Source organism: Pangasianodon hypophthalmus, chromosome 24 (assembly GCF_027358585.1).
Source record: "Pangasianodon hypophthalmus isolate fPanHyp1 chromosome 24, fPanHyp1.pri, whole genome shotgun sequence".
NCBI classification, from domain to species: domain Eukaryota; kingdom Metazoa; phylum Chordata; class Actinopteri; order Siluriformes; family Pangasiidae; genus Pangasianodon; species Pangasianodon hypophthalmus.
Window position 1 is genome coordinate 4,033,658 of NC_069733.1, and position 15,819 is coordinate 4,049,476.

General features: G+C 39.7%; 3 protein-coding genes across 4 annotated transcripts; 1 reads left to right on the forward strand and 2 right to left on the reverse strand.

The window, feature by feature from the left end:
- The first annotated feature begins 833 nt into the window (after window positions 1-833).
- Window positions 834-3,011, forward strand: iscu (iron-sulfur cluster assembly enzyme). The gene is made up of 5 exons (XM_026939615.3): window positions 834-987; window positions 1,480-1,593; window positions 1,707-1,817; window positions 1,971-2,049; window positions 2,206-3,011. Exons 1-5 carry the CDS (start codon window positions 886-888, stop codon window positions 2,292-2,294), a joined length of 495 nt encoding a protein of 164 aa, XP_026795416.1. The 5' UTR covers window positions 834-885; the 3' UTR covers window positions 2,295-3,011.
- Window positions 2,483-5,794, reverse strand: LOC128317351 (leucine-rich repeat and transmembrane domain-containing protein 1). The gene is made up of 3 exons (XM_053229250.1): window positions 5,756-5,794; window positions 5,566-5,587; window positions 2,483-5,155 (listed from the first exon to the last, which is right to left on the reverse strand). The coding sequence occupies exons 1-3, from the start codon at window positions 5,792-5,794 to the stop codon at window positions 3,828-3,830; spliced, it is 1,389 nt and encodes a 462-aa protein (XP_053085225.1). The 3' UTR covers window positions 2,483-3,827.
- Window positions 5,795-9,458: 3,664 nt separating this feature from the next.
- Window positions 9,459-15,397, reverse strand: tmem119a (transmembrane protein 119a). 2 transcript variants are annotated; one of them, XM_026940103.3, is made up of 2 exons: window positions 15,201-15,397; window positions 9,459-10,234 (listed from the first exon to the last, which is right to left on the reverse strand). In XM_026940103.3, exon 2 carries the CDS (start codon window positions 10,219-10,221, stop codon window positions 9,547-9,549), a length of 675 nt encoding a protein of 224 aa, XP_026795904.3. In that variant the 5' UTR covers window positions 10,222-10,234; window positions 15,201-15,397; the 3' UTR covers window positions 9,459-9,546. The 2 variants fall into 2 exon arrangements, with proteins under 2 accessions (XP_026795904.3, XP_026795903.3); XM_026940102.3 differs by lacking the exon at window positions 15,201-15,397 and adding an exon at window positions 12,270-12,357.
- Window positions 15,398-15,819: the final 422 nt, after the last annotated feature.

Genomic DNA, 15,819 nt, shown 5'->3' on the forward strand with positions numbered 1-15,819 from the left:
CACAATAACGAGATGTTTGTCTCATAGCAACGAGATGCTCATCTCATAATAATAAGATGTTAATTTCATAATAACAAGATATTTGTCTCATTACAAGATGTTCGTGTCTTAATAACAAGATAAGGAGATGCTTTTTGCGTAATAATGAGAGGTTTCTCTGTATAAGGAGATGGTTTTCTCATAATGAGATGTTTCTCTGTATAAGATGTTTTTCTGTAAAACAAGATGCTTTTCTTGTAATAATGAGGTGCTTTTTGCATAATAACGAGATGTTTCTTTGAATAAGGAGATACTGATAGGATTTGGGGATTATTTTCTTGCGTGGCAGCGCAGAGCTTCCATAAGGAACAACTGATGTAAAATCACACAAAGTTGAAGAATGTGTAAAGATCATTATTATTCTTGTTATTTACATTTACAGCATTTGGCAGATGCCCTTATCCAGAGCAACTTACATTTATCTTTTTTTTTTTAAAATACAGCTGAGCATTAAGGACCTTGCTCAAGGGCCCAGCATTAGCAGCTTGGTGGTGCTGGGGATTGAACTCATGACCTTCTGAGCAGTAGACCAACCACTGAACTACCACTGCCCTTAGTCTTACTGTCAGTAGTAATAGTATAATATGTACAGTAACTGCAGCTCACTATTACCCTTTTCTTTTTTTTTCCCCCAGACCTTCTTGTGTTATGTTTTAGTTTGGGAATCAAGACCTGAGTATTTGTGCAACTGACTCGGGAGAATCGACTCTATCGATTCTCAACACACCTCGAGTCCGAGTCTGAGTGTCGACTCTCCGCAGCGCCCCCTGCTGCCCGCCGCGGGGATCCACCGCTTATTGGTCAACACATACGGACCCGCCCCTTCTGGGTGACGTCACGGCTAACATGGCGCTCAGGTCGGTCAGGAGCTGTTTCGGGTCTTTCGCGTTTCTCGGCAGAAGCTTGACTTCGCCGGAGATTAAAGCTGTTTGCTGCTACCATAAAAAAGTGAGTGAATATTTCACTTCATGTTTAACTGCTTTAAGTCTGGCTTTCTGTAAGCCAGAATGAACTTTTAGGCCCGAACACCGAGGCTGAGCTGAAGTGTTATGTAGCACTTCACGGAGCTAGCTCTAGTTAGCATTAAAACACACACAGTTAGCTAATATAGGAAGAGCACACAATGTCACAAACTCTACAAACATACATTGTAAAACTTTACATTTAAGTTTTAGTTAATTTATCTTCAAGAGTTTTGCTGTAAACATTTCCGTCAGTTAATTACGCTCGGGCTGAATCCCAAATCCCACATTAGTCCCTTTATAACGGAGTGTAAAGTAATGATAAGTAACTCTTCCCCTAGCTAGTGCACTACAACTCCGGTAGGGGGCCATTTGGGATTCGGCCCAAACTTTCACCCACTTGGCGCCCCCTCATGCAGTGTTGTGTTTATGAAAGTCATCGTTTATTAACCTGTTCGTTCCTGATAACATTTTGAAGGTGGTGGATCACTATGAGAACCCAAGAAATGTTGGTTCCTTGGATAAGAACGCCAAGAATGTGGGGACCGGTTTAGTGGGAGCACCAGCCTGCGGGGATGTCATGAAGCTGCAGGTAAGCTGGATTTGACCATGTCACTGCTGCTTGTGTGTGTGTGTGTGTGTGTGTGTGTGTATGTGTGTGTATGTGTGTGAGCATGTGACCAGGAGTGACTCTTGTGTTTACAGATCGAGGTTGATGAGAACGGAAAGATAGTGGATGCCAGATTCAAAACGTTCGGTTGCGGCTCAGCCATCGCTTCAAGTTCCCTGGCCACAGAATGGGTCAAAGGCAAATCGGTATGTCCTGTTTTATATATATATATATATATATATATGTGTGTGTGTGTGTGTGTGTGTGTGTGTGTTTTGTCCAAAGGGTATTAAACATTTTGCGCTCACCTGCATGTGCCATGTGTTCTTTTTTTTTTTTGCTTCTGTTTTCTCCACTAGATTGATGAAGCTTTGAAAATCAAGAACACAGACATCGCCAAGGAACTGTGTCTTCCACCGGTGAAGCTTCACTGCTCTAGTAAGCTTTAGCAAAGCCTCAATCAACACGCAGTGGCACAACTGTGTTTATCTGTAATGATTACTTATTACACGGGTCCCATTTTTGTACCTCATCTTAAGCGCTGTAGGAGAATTGTCCAATCCCTGTCTGACAGTGCCGTTTATTTTCCTCCAGTGCTCGCAGAGGACGCCATCAAGGCCGCGCTGGCTGACTACAGACTCAAACAGAAGGACGAGGAGAAAGTGGCGGGGACTAGAAATTAAACCACACTCTTTAAATTTTTCTCTCCAGTGCAAACAAATGGTTTGACATCTTTGCAGAATTTAAACACAGACTGCCCGAAACCAAACATATCCTTAGAGTAGCATCATTACAGTAAGGATACTCTGAGTAGTACACCTCCTATACTACTGCTGAATATGTAGATCCTCTGCTGAGGGGTTTCAGATAATGTCGTCTTTGCCTTGTCATGATTGCTGTGAGGTGTTGAGAGGAGGCTTTTTTTTTTGTTTGTTTGTTTTCGTTTGGAGTGATGTGTGAAAGGGTGGTGGGTTTCTCGTAATGTCTTTCTGAATCACGCACAAAGATGGAAGAATTTGGTCTGTCTTTTTTTTTTTTTTTTTGCAGACAAAGATTAATCCATGAAGCAAAACAGCAGGGATTCATCAAAACCAAGAAATATGAGATATTTAGTCTTGAGTACACATGTTTAGAAAAGCTTATCACCTCCACTGATCCTGTATATAGTATTTTTAGTATCTCTGATCTCGGGCACTAAAAGACCATTACAACAGTACATGTCTGCTTATTTTTAACACAGTGAAAAAGCCTGGAGTCAGTTTGTCAAAATTGTATATTTGTTTACATTAAATGTCCTGTAAAAATGGCAGTTATCAATCTGCAGTCATACACGCACAACTAATCAAAATAATCTAATGCTGTATTCTACTGTTTAAGCTTAATAAAATTGTAAAACCATGCATTTGCCTGGGGTTGTTTTCAGCAGAGTAACACAACTGAACCAATGATATTAGTCAGGGTTTTTCATTCCACTGATTATTTTTCTGATTCTACATGAACAATGAACATGATAAGCCAAATAATCAGCACACACATTACCCAGTATTGATACCATCAATAAGTATGTTTAGGCTACAATGACCAGTATGAATAACATCTTAATGAACATGCTGATGGTTGTTGGCAAAATTCAGAACTGAGCCTGAAGCAAGTTTTAATATTTACACTTGGGCCAGAGAGCAATAAATTATCAACAGTTAGGAACTAGCTGAAATTGTAATTGTTGCTAATTTACGTTGATTAGTCAGGGATTTCATAAACATTAATGAATGCAAGTGTATTTCATTAACTTTAAAACAAACTTCAATTAATTCGCCTTAAATTGGTTGCCTTGTTAACATTACATATGGTGCATTAGTGCTAAAGTTCATTGTTAATGTTAACTAATGCAAAAATCATGTTAGTTAAGAGAACCTTAATGTAAAGTATTACCATAATAATCTACCCCTTACTGTCCAATAGGAATATTCTTCTGTATTGCCTTTTTAAAGAATTAATCCAAGTTTGGGAGAAAGACCATTCCTGAAATTCTAGGAATGTTGACTAACATAAACCAGAAGACACCCAGAACTCCAATTCTCAGAGTTCTCCTCCTTTCACAATCCTAATTATGCTTCATAACACTATTTATTAATGATGTAGTGTGCATCGATAGCCAAGAAGTCTCACTTTGTTAAAAACCTTGCTGGACACTAACTGCCAACAACTGGACAGCATTAAGAGTTCCTTTGACTGCTCACTGAGGACTGAAGGGGAGCAACCCTCTGGGTTTGCCACAAGATGCTCCTCAGCAACAGGAGTACAGCTAGCAGGAGTAGTCCTGTCAACACACACAGCAGAGAGAGTAGTGTCACAAGTGCTGGGTTATTTGACTGGGTCAAGGTTCGAGGAGTGGCCTCAACCTGCACTCCTGCCTCACTGGTGGAGTATATAGGGGCCAAAGTGCTCACGAAACCATTATGGATGTTGGTTGTGTTGTTCATACAACCAGGATCCTCATCTGTTGTCGGGCTGTGGGGTGTTTGGGTTGTCTGAGGGACAAGGTAAGTGGAGTTTAGTAACAAACACTGTTCATAGCTTAACCCCTCCAAAGAGGTTTGGTTTGACCCCTGATGAGACCTAGATGCTGTATGGTTAACAGCTGAGGGGAGCTTTCCATTTGAGTTCATAAGAGAGCTTCTACAGGAGGTTCTCACAGTTCTGATTACATCAGAAGTAGGATTTGAAGATTCTTTTGAAGAATTCCCCAGCATCACCTTGGAAGCGTTGACTGGTGCTAATCTCTCACCAGGCTTCAGGATTCTTGGACAGATAGCCACAACAGAGAGGGTCAGGAGAAGCTTGTGTGCCAGGTGTAATGGTGCTGCACACACCAGATCTGATGCCATGCGTAACCTGTCCATCAGCAGCCACCGATACAGGTACATGATGTCACATTCACAAACCCACAGGTTATTAGCCAGCTCCACAGAGCGGAGACGGGGTAGGCCATCAAACGCATGATCAGGCACTGAACGCAAGCAGTTGCTGTTGATCTTCAAGACCTGAAGGTTAACCAACACAGCAAGCGAAGGCAAATCCAATGTTGAAATGCAGTTGGCAGACACATCCAGGTGTGTTAGTGAACCTGGAAGGTGTGAAGGCAGACTTGACAACTGGTTCCCCTTCAGAGACAGCATCCTCAGCCGTGCCAGGCTGAGCAGTGCCCCAGGCTGGATGGCCCGAATGCGGTTGTCTTCCAGGTCCAACCGTGTCAGGTTCCCAAGGTTTCTTAGATCCCCAGCTGTGATGAATGTAATGCGGTTCTCCTGGAGCTGCAGACTTTCCAGGCTCGGTGGAAGCCCACGGGGGAAGCGATCCAGCCGGTTGTGGCTGAGGCTCAACTCCTGCAGGCTGGAGTACCGCCACAGAACATTGTCTACATTGCACAGGTGGTTTCGGGCCACAGACAAAGCTGAGGTGGTGAGGGGGACAGAGCGAGGGAGGACATGGAGGCCCAGTGACTCACACAGGATCAGAACACCTGGGCGAGGACAGCAGCACCCTGGAGGGCATGAGAATAGGAGTGGGAGGGAGGTGATAAGACAGCAGAACAAGAGCAAAAGAATAAGGGGGAGGCGAAGGCGCATGGCTCACTGATAGGAAAGAGGGAAAAACAGAATGGAGAGGAAACAGTTACTCGCACCTCTGTAAACAGTATTTAATTGGGTAGATCAATTATTTCTTGAATTTTAATTAAAAGATGAGATATTACTTGCCAAAAAGTTTCTCAACAAAACAGTAGGAACAAGAGAGATGTGACAGGGAGTATGAAAATAAGACATTCCATATCAGTTTACAAAAATCAGTGATTCAGCCTAGCTACATTAAACTTGCCAATTTCCTATCAAATACAGATGCTCAACACAGCCAATACAGGTGTAACACTTCCACAGCTACTCACCACTCACTCACCATCCTCATGCTCTCCTGGTTCCTGTTTCCCCAACAGGACGAGACACACAGTCTGCTAATGGAACCAGTCATCTCTCAGTCATCACTCTCACTCTTCAACAAGTTTCCAGAAACTGCACTGCTCTGTGTTCAGACAATTCCAGGCAACGGCCCATCAAACTTTAATGGCAGTCTTAAGGTGTTGTCTTACCTGTTTTGTGTCTTCTTCGCCATGTGAGATCTGTGTCATCCTGCTGATTTTACTACCACTGTGAAAGCCCAACATATACAGGATTTAAAATTCAGAATTGCACCTTTCTCCAAAACAAATGGCTATATCATGCTTTGAGGATCACCAATAGTCCAGTTGTTCTTTGAGTCAGTCATTAGGGTAGTCTTGTGAAGAAGACCATATCTAAGCTATATGGTAACTTTAATATATGTGGTCAAAAATTGATCAAGCTCCTTGCTAAGTCTTTGAGGAATGGGCGGGTGCAAAAGGGTGGCAGATTCCCAAAATAATTCAGCACCAAAGGTACAAAAGAAGGGCAACTTGAGCTGGAGGCTGAGGCTGTTTTAGGGGCTCCGGTTGCAGCGACGCTTTCGTTGGTTTACTCTAGAAGTCGCCAACATGTGACCTCGTGCCAATGAAATGGGGACTTTGTTTTCATTTATAAACCTCATTTGCATTTTCCTCTGATACTGATCTACAGGGAGCGTAGTCGTGTCATATGTAAACGGAGTAAATTATTCAGCGATTACTAATTTATTGCTTTTATACTTTACATCAGTGTAGCATTATGCGGAAGAGGTGATTGAATGGATTTTGCGTTTAAAATTTAAAAGACACATTGATCATGCTTCGACAGAAGTTAAAAAGCAAAACATCAAATGACAGCAAGGGGGCCATATTCCACCTGAGAGAATATACACATTCTAAGTTCTTGCCCAAACCGCCATCAGTCAAAACAAAGAGGACTGAGAGACTGAAAGAGCCAAACTGAGAGTGTATTCTTTTCAGTTCAAGGCCAAATCTAAGAGACCTGACTCGAACCTATTTTCAGAACAACACGGTACAGCGGCTCTCGTAATGGCCTTTTGAAATATTGATTGAATTTTGTATAGCAGACTGTGTGTGACAATAGGGCCCTTTCTGCAGCACTGCTTTGGCCAGAACAGTTTGAACAGTGCTGAGACACTTATCAGTGCCAAGACTTTCCTAACTGCACATCTACGGCTGGTTGACGTCAAAAGCTCATGTATTCCACTACATTATTTGTGGTTTTTTTGTTTATTGTTAAAATGCATTGTTGACTGGTTTTTATATTAGACTGGAAGCTAAAATCCAATGCATAAGGTCTCACTGATGGCATAATAATAACCATTTCTGCTCACTCTCATTAGGCCTTTGCGATTACAGCCTCTTGGCCACACATACACACACTTAGGCAGATAGCCAGCTGAATTCATGATTTCTAATTTTTTATTTAAGTGTTTCAAATTTGTAATGTTCTGCTGGGATCATATCATGTTTTCTCTGAATACCAAACATGGCACACAGAAAAGTTCAGCTGGAAAACCCAAAAAAAAAACCTAATCGTACAGTTCTATTGTCTGTTCTTTTGTGTAATTTGTATATAATTGGACAATTTGTGATTAGTATATTGTATCTACTTTTAGTTTCTCCTCCAAAGGCATTTTCAGGTTAAAAAAAAAAAATCCACCTTGTTTACATTCATTATACCCGCAACTGTATTTCAGTCACTGCTGGATGATGTGTCATGGATGTGTCAGCGAAGTGGGCTGAAAAATCTCAGCCCAAATGGATATCGAATCTTGGGAGTGTTTCGCTCTGTGTAATCACTTGACAACTGTCACGGATAGGCTGAATCCATGACAAAAGAAATCAGTCCCAGCCTTTCTTCTTCATACCATTCTATGTATTTTATCTTACGGTGTACTTACGACAATAAAGACGGGGGCTTAGCTCTGATAGCTCATTCATACCAGCCAGCCCTGTTAAATTGTATATAGTGTTTTATTTAGTTAGCTATTTTTTTGGTGGTCAGTGGTAATTTGTGCTGTTTTTTTACACAATAAAGACCAAAGTGCATCACAGCCAACAAAATTATTTAATGTAACATGTAGTACAAAGTATACTTATAACTGAGATAACAGATATAACTTAAGCAGTTGCCAGAAGCCACTTAACAAGACAATACAATTTTGAATACATTAAATATTCAGGATTAAGGCACTGATAAAAACAACAAGACAATGACCCTGTTTACACCTGGTGAGATTATGTGTCTTGGGTATTAGGGTCATATCCGGATAGGGTTTAACCACATAAATATGAAAGTGTAAACAGACCCAAGACGGTTTATATCCTTGAGGTCTGAGATGCATTTAAACCAGAAAAACCCTCACTCACATACACACACATCCCCAGCAATTGTGTCCAATTGCACGTTTCCAGACTGCCAAAGTCAGCACCTTTAAGGTTTTACCTTTAGCATTTACAACAGCTGAAAACAAGATGCACCACATAACGATAGTGATTTGGCCAATAGTAATGATTTTTTTTGCATAGTAATGATTTCATGTAAATTATAAGGTGTAATCAAGGTCTAGTTCTTATTTTTCAAGTCATATAAACTATAAAGGCAAAGCACACATTTAGAAGCATATCAGCCTTAAAATAATTACACATTGCTTAAGAGTAGTTATACCACAGCACTGTTGAATCTGTTTCTTGAATCTGACTGGTCAGAAGATGTTGATTAACTTTCTATAACAGCAAGTCTGACTGTAATGCCAGCTGCAAATCTCAGGTTTATATCAATGTGCTGTTTCAAATACGTTGTTGCTTCTACAGCAGCAACTCAATCACAGGGACTTCTATAGCGGATGCTCCACATAATCTAAAAAGATTTTTTTTAAAAAAAAAACACACATTTATTTAACAAAAAAAAATGTATGATCACTGATATGGTGAGGTTTACTGTAAGGAGACTTTTATTGAACATTTTTGGAAGGAGTCTCCAGTGTCAGCACTTTGTAACAGTCAGAGGTAAAACTTTAGGATAGGTGATTTTGCGCTTTGTGGTTTCTCAGTAAGTGAAAAGCTACATTTTTTTTTTGGTCTCGTATACCTTTAATAGAGAGAAAAACAGAGAGGCTGCCGAGGAAACGATGGTTTATAGTTGCTACAACGTAAGTGAAAAAAGAGGTTGTTTCATGTATGTTCCAAAACATTATATGTAATTTGAAATGGATAAAAAGTACAATGTGTGGTTCATTAATATTTAAAAAAAAAACAATTCTGTGGTAATAAAAGGAATAAAACAAAGAAAAAAAAGAACTTTGAGGTGATAACAGTATCACACTTCCCTGTCGTTGATTGTTTTCCTATACCAGCACACCCCTAAGTGTTTTATTCCTTATTTAATACTCCACCTAGTTTTTGGTAACAAACACCTCAGACAGTAAATGATTTCCAAAAGAATAAACTTGGTCGTTTATTTTAAGACTATCCCAGACCCGAATATTAAAAATAAGCATTATTGCCATTTTCTCTATTTGGTAATACGCATTTCAATGTATTTGACAAGTATCTTAGAAAAAGGGTGTTGTGATAAATACATAGAATTCAATGCGATGAAGCCAGAGAGCAATCATTATCACTAGCATGATGATGACTACACTATTAAGCAGAGACCATTTTCAGTAATAGACAGGATGTAACCACACTTTTGCTCAAATCGAGGAATAGCATTGTGTCAGTTGGTGTATAAATGATTGATCTTATCCATTTCAGTTTCAACAAATTGCTTGGTACAAGGTCGAATAACTGACATCCCAGAAGCAGAAGGTCCCTTATCTGTATCTCCATCCAATGAATTAACAAGAGATGTATCGGAACATTTATTCCCAGCAACGAGTCCAAATCCACAAGTCCTTTTTTATAGAGAGGCATTCCTCAACAACCCGTCTGTTTTCTCAATGTGAGGCTTGGTTTGCTTTCCTCAGGTGGCAAGTACACACAGGTGCCTGGCCATTACCTGCTGTGGATGTGCTTGGCTTGGGCTCCTCCTTCTTCTTCTTTTCTTCTTCCTTCTGCACCTCTACTTCCTCCACATCTTCAGCTTTCTGCACCTCCTTCGGTTTTGGTCTAGGATCTTTTCCTTCCTTATCACCCACTAGAGCTTTAGACGGTGCACGCAGGTAGCTCGTGGTGGCATTGTGGGGCTCCATCATGCTTTGCTCTGCCCCCTTGCTTGGTACAGCCATGTACTTCCTGGGTGCATGTTTCTTGGGAGGATAGTAGGCCTCGAGTTTGCGCTTGTGGCTCATGGCTGAGGCACAACAGGCAATGAAGATGATAACAATGAGCAGCGACATCACCACAATGATGAGGAGCATATTTTCACGCAGGAAGTCCACCACCTCGTGAAACAGGAAGTGCTTGATGCGGATGAAGGTGGTGGTGATGCTAAGCATAGGCGTGGGTGAGGGTGGAGGGAAGTGGGTGGTGCGAGACGTTGGGAAAATCAGTTCCTGTTCATCTCCACTGCCGTCCACAGACATGTTAAAAGGGAACGCCATAGTAGAGCAGCTCCAGCTCCAAAATGCAAAGAGGAGCACAAAGGCTAGACGTGGACATATGGACGACATGGTAATGTTACACCTGAAAGAAGAAAAAGATAAGGATATATTACATTAGAAAATTGCATTATCAGTTTAGAAAGCATCCCCCACCCCCATTTGAAAAAAAAAAAAAGATGCTACATGATTTATAACGTCATTTTATGTTGTAACCGCTGACAACAGCATGTGCTTTAGTGGCCGTGGACAAATATTTCTATCCTTAAACATGGGCGTGGTTATACTCTACATAAACAGTGGACTCAGAACAAAAATCAGTAGATACATATCATTTGTTAGAAGATATCTGCCATTCTCTGAAAACGAGAAGTTCAGAAATGCTTTGTGGCTTCTCTGCTTCCCCTCTGTCTTTGTAGACCAATGTTTGGCCCTTTAGATTACAGAAAAGTGAATATTATCAGACAGATATGAACAACTATGAGCAATTGCAGTAAACTTACTCCAATTCTAATATCTCAAAATGTAATCATGCAGCAGTGGAAATGACTAAATAAATGTGTAGTCACTACTCAAATGTGTTTAAATGTCATATTTACTTATCAGAATTAAGTTATGAGTAACTAAGCATCGTTTAAAGAACTCAATCTGATCGAGTTACTTCATTTGTGTGTGAAATTTTAAATAAGCACAAGTCAAGAAATCCTTGTTGATCTGGGATAGACTCCGGATCCACCGCAACCCTGCTAAGGATAAAGCGCTTGGAGCGAGTGAGCGTGAATGAGTGAATGAGTGAGCTGTTTTAATTTTAACATAGATGTATAAACAAAAGAGCATTACAAAACTCACTTTATAAATTCAAAATCCCATTGCATGTCTTAAAGCCTTTTTGTAGGCCATGTTTCCTAATTATTGGTATCTCCCATATATAAGCTAGATAATGATCTTAACCACTTAACACATTTTCCTCTGAGTCACAGGAAGGATAAAGAATCATCTAAAATCTGTTTATCTGGTTCTGAGAGTAACATCCCAACAGCACATGGGCTCAACACGAAAAAATTATTTTGATTATATAAGGCAACCAGTGTTCGTTGTATTAGTATTCACCCCATTGAACATTCCTACATTTTGTAGTGTTACAACCTGGAAATGAAATGCACTTAATTGGGATTATTTTCTTTTACATTTGATTCACACAATATGTCTAACATTTTAAGGTGCAAAAATTGTATTGTGGCACAAAGGTTAAATAAACAAGAAAAAAAACCAGGCATTTGATGGTTACATAAGTAGAACCACCTTTGGCTGCATTTACAGCTGTCTTCTGGGATGTATCGCTATCAGCTTTGCACATCTGGATCTTGATATACTTGCCCAATCTTCTTGGCAAAATTGCCAAAAGCTCTGTCAGATTGGATAAAAATTGTGAATGAATGGCAATTTTCAAGACTTGCAACAGATTCTCAATCAAATTGAGGTCTGGGCTTTTGACTGGGCCATTCTCCAGTTTAGCACTGGTATGTTTAAGTTCTTTGTCCTGTTGGAAGGTGAACCACCACCTCAGTCTCAAGTCTTTTACAGACTGGAACAGGTTTTCTAGTAGGATTGCCCTGTATTTGGCTCCATCCATTTTTCCCCTCAACCCTGACCAGTTTTCCAGCCCCTCATCCTGAACAGCATTCCCCACAACACGATGCTACCACCACCATGCTTCACTGTGGGTATGGTATCCTCAGGGTGATGAGCAGTGTTGGGTTTCTGCAAAACATAGGCCAAAAAGACCAGAGAACCTTTTCCCCACACATTTACTGAGTCTCCAACCTGCTTTTTGGCAAACTCCAACTGGGACTTCATACTGGCTTCTTCAGTAATGGCTTTCATCTCACCATTCTGGGCTATGGTTGTCCTGTGAAAAGCTTCTCCCACATGGGCTATGGATCTCTCCAGTTCCTCCAGAGTTAACCATGAACTCTAGGTTGCTCCTCTGACTAATGCCCTCCTCACCAAGACAAGACAACCTACTCAATGCAGAGTCATGGCCGTATTCTTTCCAATTTTAATAATCCATTTGATTGTACTCTATAGGATGTTCAAATGTTGGGATACTGATACTGTACCAGCACTTTGTCCCAGACATGTTTTGATAGCTCCTTGTTCTTCATGATGCTGTTTGCCTCTGGGGCCTTCCAGGAATAAATGGATTAGATTGAGATCATGTGACATTTTAATTGCACACAGGTGGACTCTATTCAACTAATTTAGCAGTTTCACTGCAATGAGAGTGAACACTTATGCATTTACAACTTTTACATTTAAAAAAAATTGTAAATAATTTTGCAAATTATATTAATTTTTCCTGCTCTTCAATATTATTATTATTTTTTAAATTCATTGGGTTGTAAAACTACAAAATGTAAGAAAGTGCAAAGGGGTGAATATTTATTCAAGCCACTGTAAATGAATTATTTATATAAAGTTTCATATTAATGGAAAAAAATATAAAGGAGATAAAATCTATCCGCTAAAAGGCACATCCGCTAAAACATGCACAGTGTTTTTTCCTCATCGCTCTGTGTTAAATCTATTTTAGTTATTGCAGACCATTACTTATATGGGGTGGAGATGGAGCAAGTCAAGGCCTGGTTTGTAATTTTTTCCCCTCCAACTGCTACCACCCACTCATCACACAAAACAGAGTGAGACCTACAGACAGACAGATAAACGGATAGATTTATCTGTAGTAGATTGTGCAGAGTAGTACACAGTTCTCAGGGGGGGGAAAAACAAGACATTTTATACACTTTTATATAAAACGACTTGTTTGCTCTAAACTGTGCAGGCAAAATTCTTCTAAAACTGTAGGAAGTTTAAAAAAAAAATGTAATGCGTGGGGTCTGGAAAGTTTGAGTGATTTCTTTCTCTTTTCTTTGTCCTCAATTGTTTTTCAGACAGATAGTGAGACAGCTGGACAAAGAGAGAGAGAAAGAGAGAGAGAGAGAGAGAGAGAGAGAGAGAAGACAGTGTGGGAGACTTTTGTCTTCAGCATGTATTTTCTTGCTATTTTAGTTCAGTTGCAATAAACCAGACCAGAGGAACTATTTCAGCTCTCCAAACCAAGCTCCAGTCCAACCACAGTGCACTGTAAAAAGCTAAGCGCAGCTGCTGTATTGTATGTTTGTGAAGATCAAATGCCAGAAATCCCAGTCCATGCTTTCTGTATATGCTTAACATGTGCATACTGATACAGTGCATGCATTAGTGACATTATCTGAGCAATAACAAGAAGATCGGAGGTACAATAGAAGTGCAGTTTCGGGCTTGCTGAAAAGAGGAAGCATAACTATTCAGGTCAAACCATATTTCAATTCCGTCCACATATTTAGTGTGGTTTAGACATTCAGACTATAATACATGAATAAAACAATTATGGTTCTTTACTGAGACCATATAGATAAATATACTTATAAATCTACCTAGATTTCTTGTCCAATAATTAGCCATAAAGACCATGTAAGATGTAAACCAGATCCTAATGAGAGGTTTGCTGTGAGTTCCTGGATCTAATGTGTGGGTGTCTCCTGCATGTTGAATGCAGCGCAGTCCAAAACCGGAGGAAAGAACCGAGCTAAATTACATGCTGAAATTTTCAGCTCTGTCATTCCAGTCCGATCGGAGTGTGGGGCATGCAGCGTAGTTTAGAAAGGAGATGAAGGCCTACTCTTCTTCAAAGCGCAAGATGAAATGCATGGGTGTAGAAATTGTGGGGGGGAAAAAACTAGCATGGCATAGGAAATAGTATTCCTATAAAAATCTTTGCCATAACATGTAATTGAGTAGGTTATTTAAAATAGGTCATTTAAAAAAGACTAGTACAGACAGATTTCAATTTCGTTTGTGTTTTGGCCAGAAATTTCCTTTGTAAAATCTCTTTGCAAGTGATTTAACCCAAGAGAATGATCATTCTCCAGGTGTCTTAACCTAGAAGAATCAATATTTCACAAGAATAAGTTCTACAGGTGAGTTAAATCCAGAGAATTATTGTTCAACAAGAGAGTTCACCTAAGTAAAAGATTATTCTACAACTGAGTTAACCCTGGAAAGTTATAATTCTAGTCTATAAGTTAACTCTATAATTCTATAATTCTACAAGGTAAAAATCTCTCAAGTTAACTCATGAGAATTATCATCCTACTGGCGAGTTAACCGAGGTAAAATATCATTCGACATCGTTCTACAAATAAGATAAATTCAGAATTGTAATTCTACAAGTAAGTATTTGACATTTGAGTCAACAATGCTATGGTTCTCCAAACGCGTTAACTCAGATTTCTCGCTCTACCTAAGAGAACCTGAGAGAAGAAAGTAATCCAGGACAAATGTATTGCTCAACAAGAGAGTTAAAACTGTATAATATGAATTATAGCTCATCTAAAAGAAACGTTCTATGTGAACAATACTTTCCAGGAGAATTATAATGTATTTATAGAATAAATGTGATTTCAGAAGCGAGTTAACTGAGGAAAAGCGTCCATTAGATATATAGTTTGCTTTGTGAGTTAAAATAGGTGGATTAGGCTTTTACAGACATTATGATTATTGTTCCTTAAACAAGGTCAGATGTAGCTTTACGGAAGTTAACCCAACAGATGCTTTTGTTCTACACACGTATTTAACCCAGAAGACCCAGGTATTGTTTTTACAAGTCGTTTAACCCAGAATAACAGCTACAACGCAAAATATAAATTATTGAAACATAGGAACTGGAAGAATATAACAGTGCTGGGAATATGCTCAATTTGTATTTAGTGTATGGGTGGAAATTAATAAGTTAAAATAAACTAAGTGTAAAAAAGCCTTTGCACTTTTGCTGCTGATCCACAATAAAATCTGGGCTTTAAAGCAGTTAAAGTTATAAGCAGATTCCAATAGTTTTACTGCAAATAAACTCTGTAATGATCTGAAATGATATTTTTTTTTATTGCACTCTTTAGAGAAAAGGTTAAATAAAACCAAATGGCATTCATCTGAAGAGGAAAAAAAACACTTACTGATGTGCAGATGTTCTCTCTGTGGATATCAGAGTTCCCAACACTCACTCCAGTACACAAGGCAATAAAGAGAAAGGAAGATAGAAAGAAAGAAAGAAAGAAAGTGAGGAAGACCGGCTGCCTCTGTGCTGCACTGAGAGTGGCACAGCAGCTTGTGCCTATGTGTAGGTTTCCCCAAAAAAAAAAAGATTATTTAGAAAGAAAAAAAACCCACATTTTCATTTGTGTGGTGAACATCTCCCTCCCTCCTTCCCTCCACTCTCCTCCTCCTCTCTCTGGAAAGATGGTATGGTGGGTTGGTTTTGTTCCTTACGGACAAGGTCCACTAATGATAGTGTGCAAATTCATAGATGAGTTCACACACACACACACACACACACACACACACACACACACACACACACACACACACACTGATCAGCCATAACATTAAAACCACCTGCCTAATATTGTGTAGCTCCCCTTTGTGCCGCCAAAACAGCTCTGACATGTCAAGGCGTGGACTCCACAAGACCTCTGAAGGTGTGCTGTGGTATCTGGCACCAAGACATTAGCAGAAGATCCTTTACGTCCTGTAAGTGGACTTACTTAGAAGCTTAAAGTTAAAGCTTTCCCTCTA

What these genes read in the sequence shown, in the direction of transcription:
- iscu (XM_026939615.3), top strand. Translation starts at nt 886, where the DNA reads ATGGCGCTCAGGTCGGTCAGGAGCTGTTTCGGGTCTTTCGCGTTTCTC. An exon ending in GGGATGTCATGAAGCTGCAG is followed by an intron (nt 1,594 to 1,706) that starts GTAAGCTGGATT and finishes TTGTGTTTACAG; the next exon opens with ATCGAGGTTGATGAGAACGG. An exon ending in AATGGGTCAAAGGCAAATCG is followed by an intron (nt 1,818 to 1,970) that starts GTATGTCCTGTT and finishes TTTCTCCACTAG; the next exon opens with ATTGATGAAGCTTTGAAAAT.
- LOC128317351 (XM_053229250.1), bottom strand. Translation starts at nt 5,794, where the DNA reads ATGACACAGATCTCACATGGCGAAGAAGACACAAAACAG. An exon ending in GCGAAGAAGACACAAAACAG is followed by an intron (nt 5,588 to 5,755) that starts GTAAGACAACAC and finishes TTGGGGAAACAG; the next exon opens with GAACCAGGAGAGCATGAGGA. An exon ending in ACCAGGAGAGCATGAGGATG is followed by an intron (nt 5,156 to 5,565) that starts GTGAGTGAGTGG and finishes CATGCCCTCCAG; the next exon opens with GGTGCTGCTGTCCTCGCCCA.
- tmem119a (XM_026940102.3), bottom strand. Translation starts at nt 12,289, where the DNA reads ATGTCTGGGACAAAGTGCTG. An exon ending in ATGTCTGGGACAAAGTGCTG is followed by an intron (nt 10,235 to 12,269) that starts GTACAGTATCAG and finishes TTCTTCTTTCAG; the next exon opens with GTGTAACATTACCATGTCGT.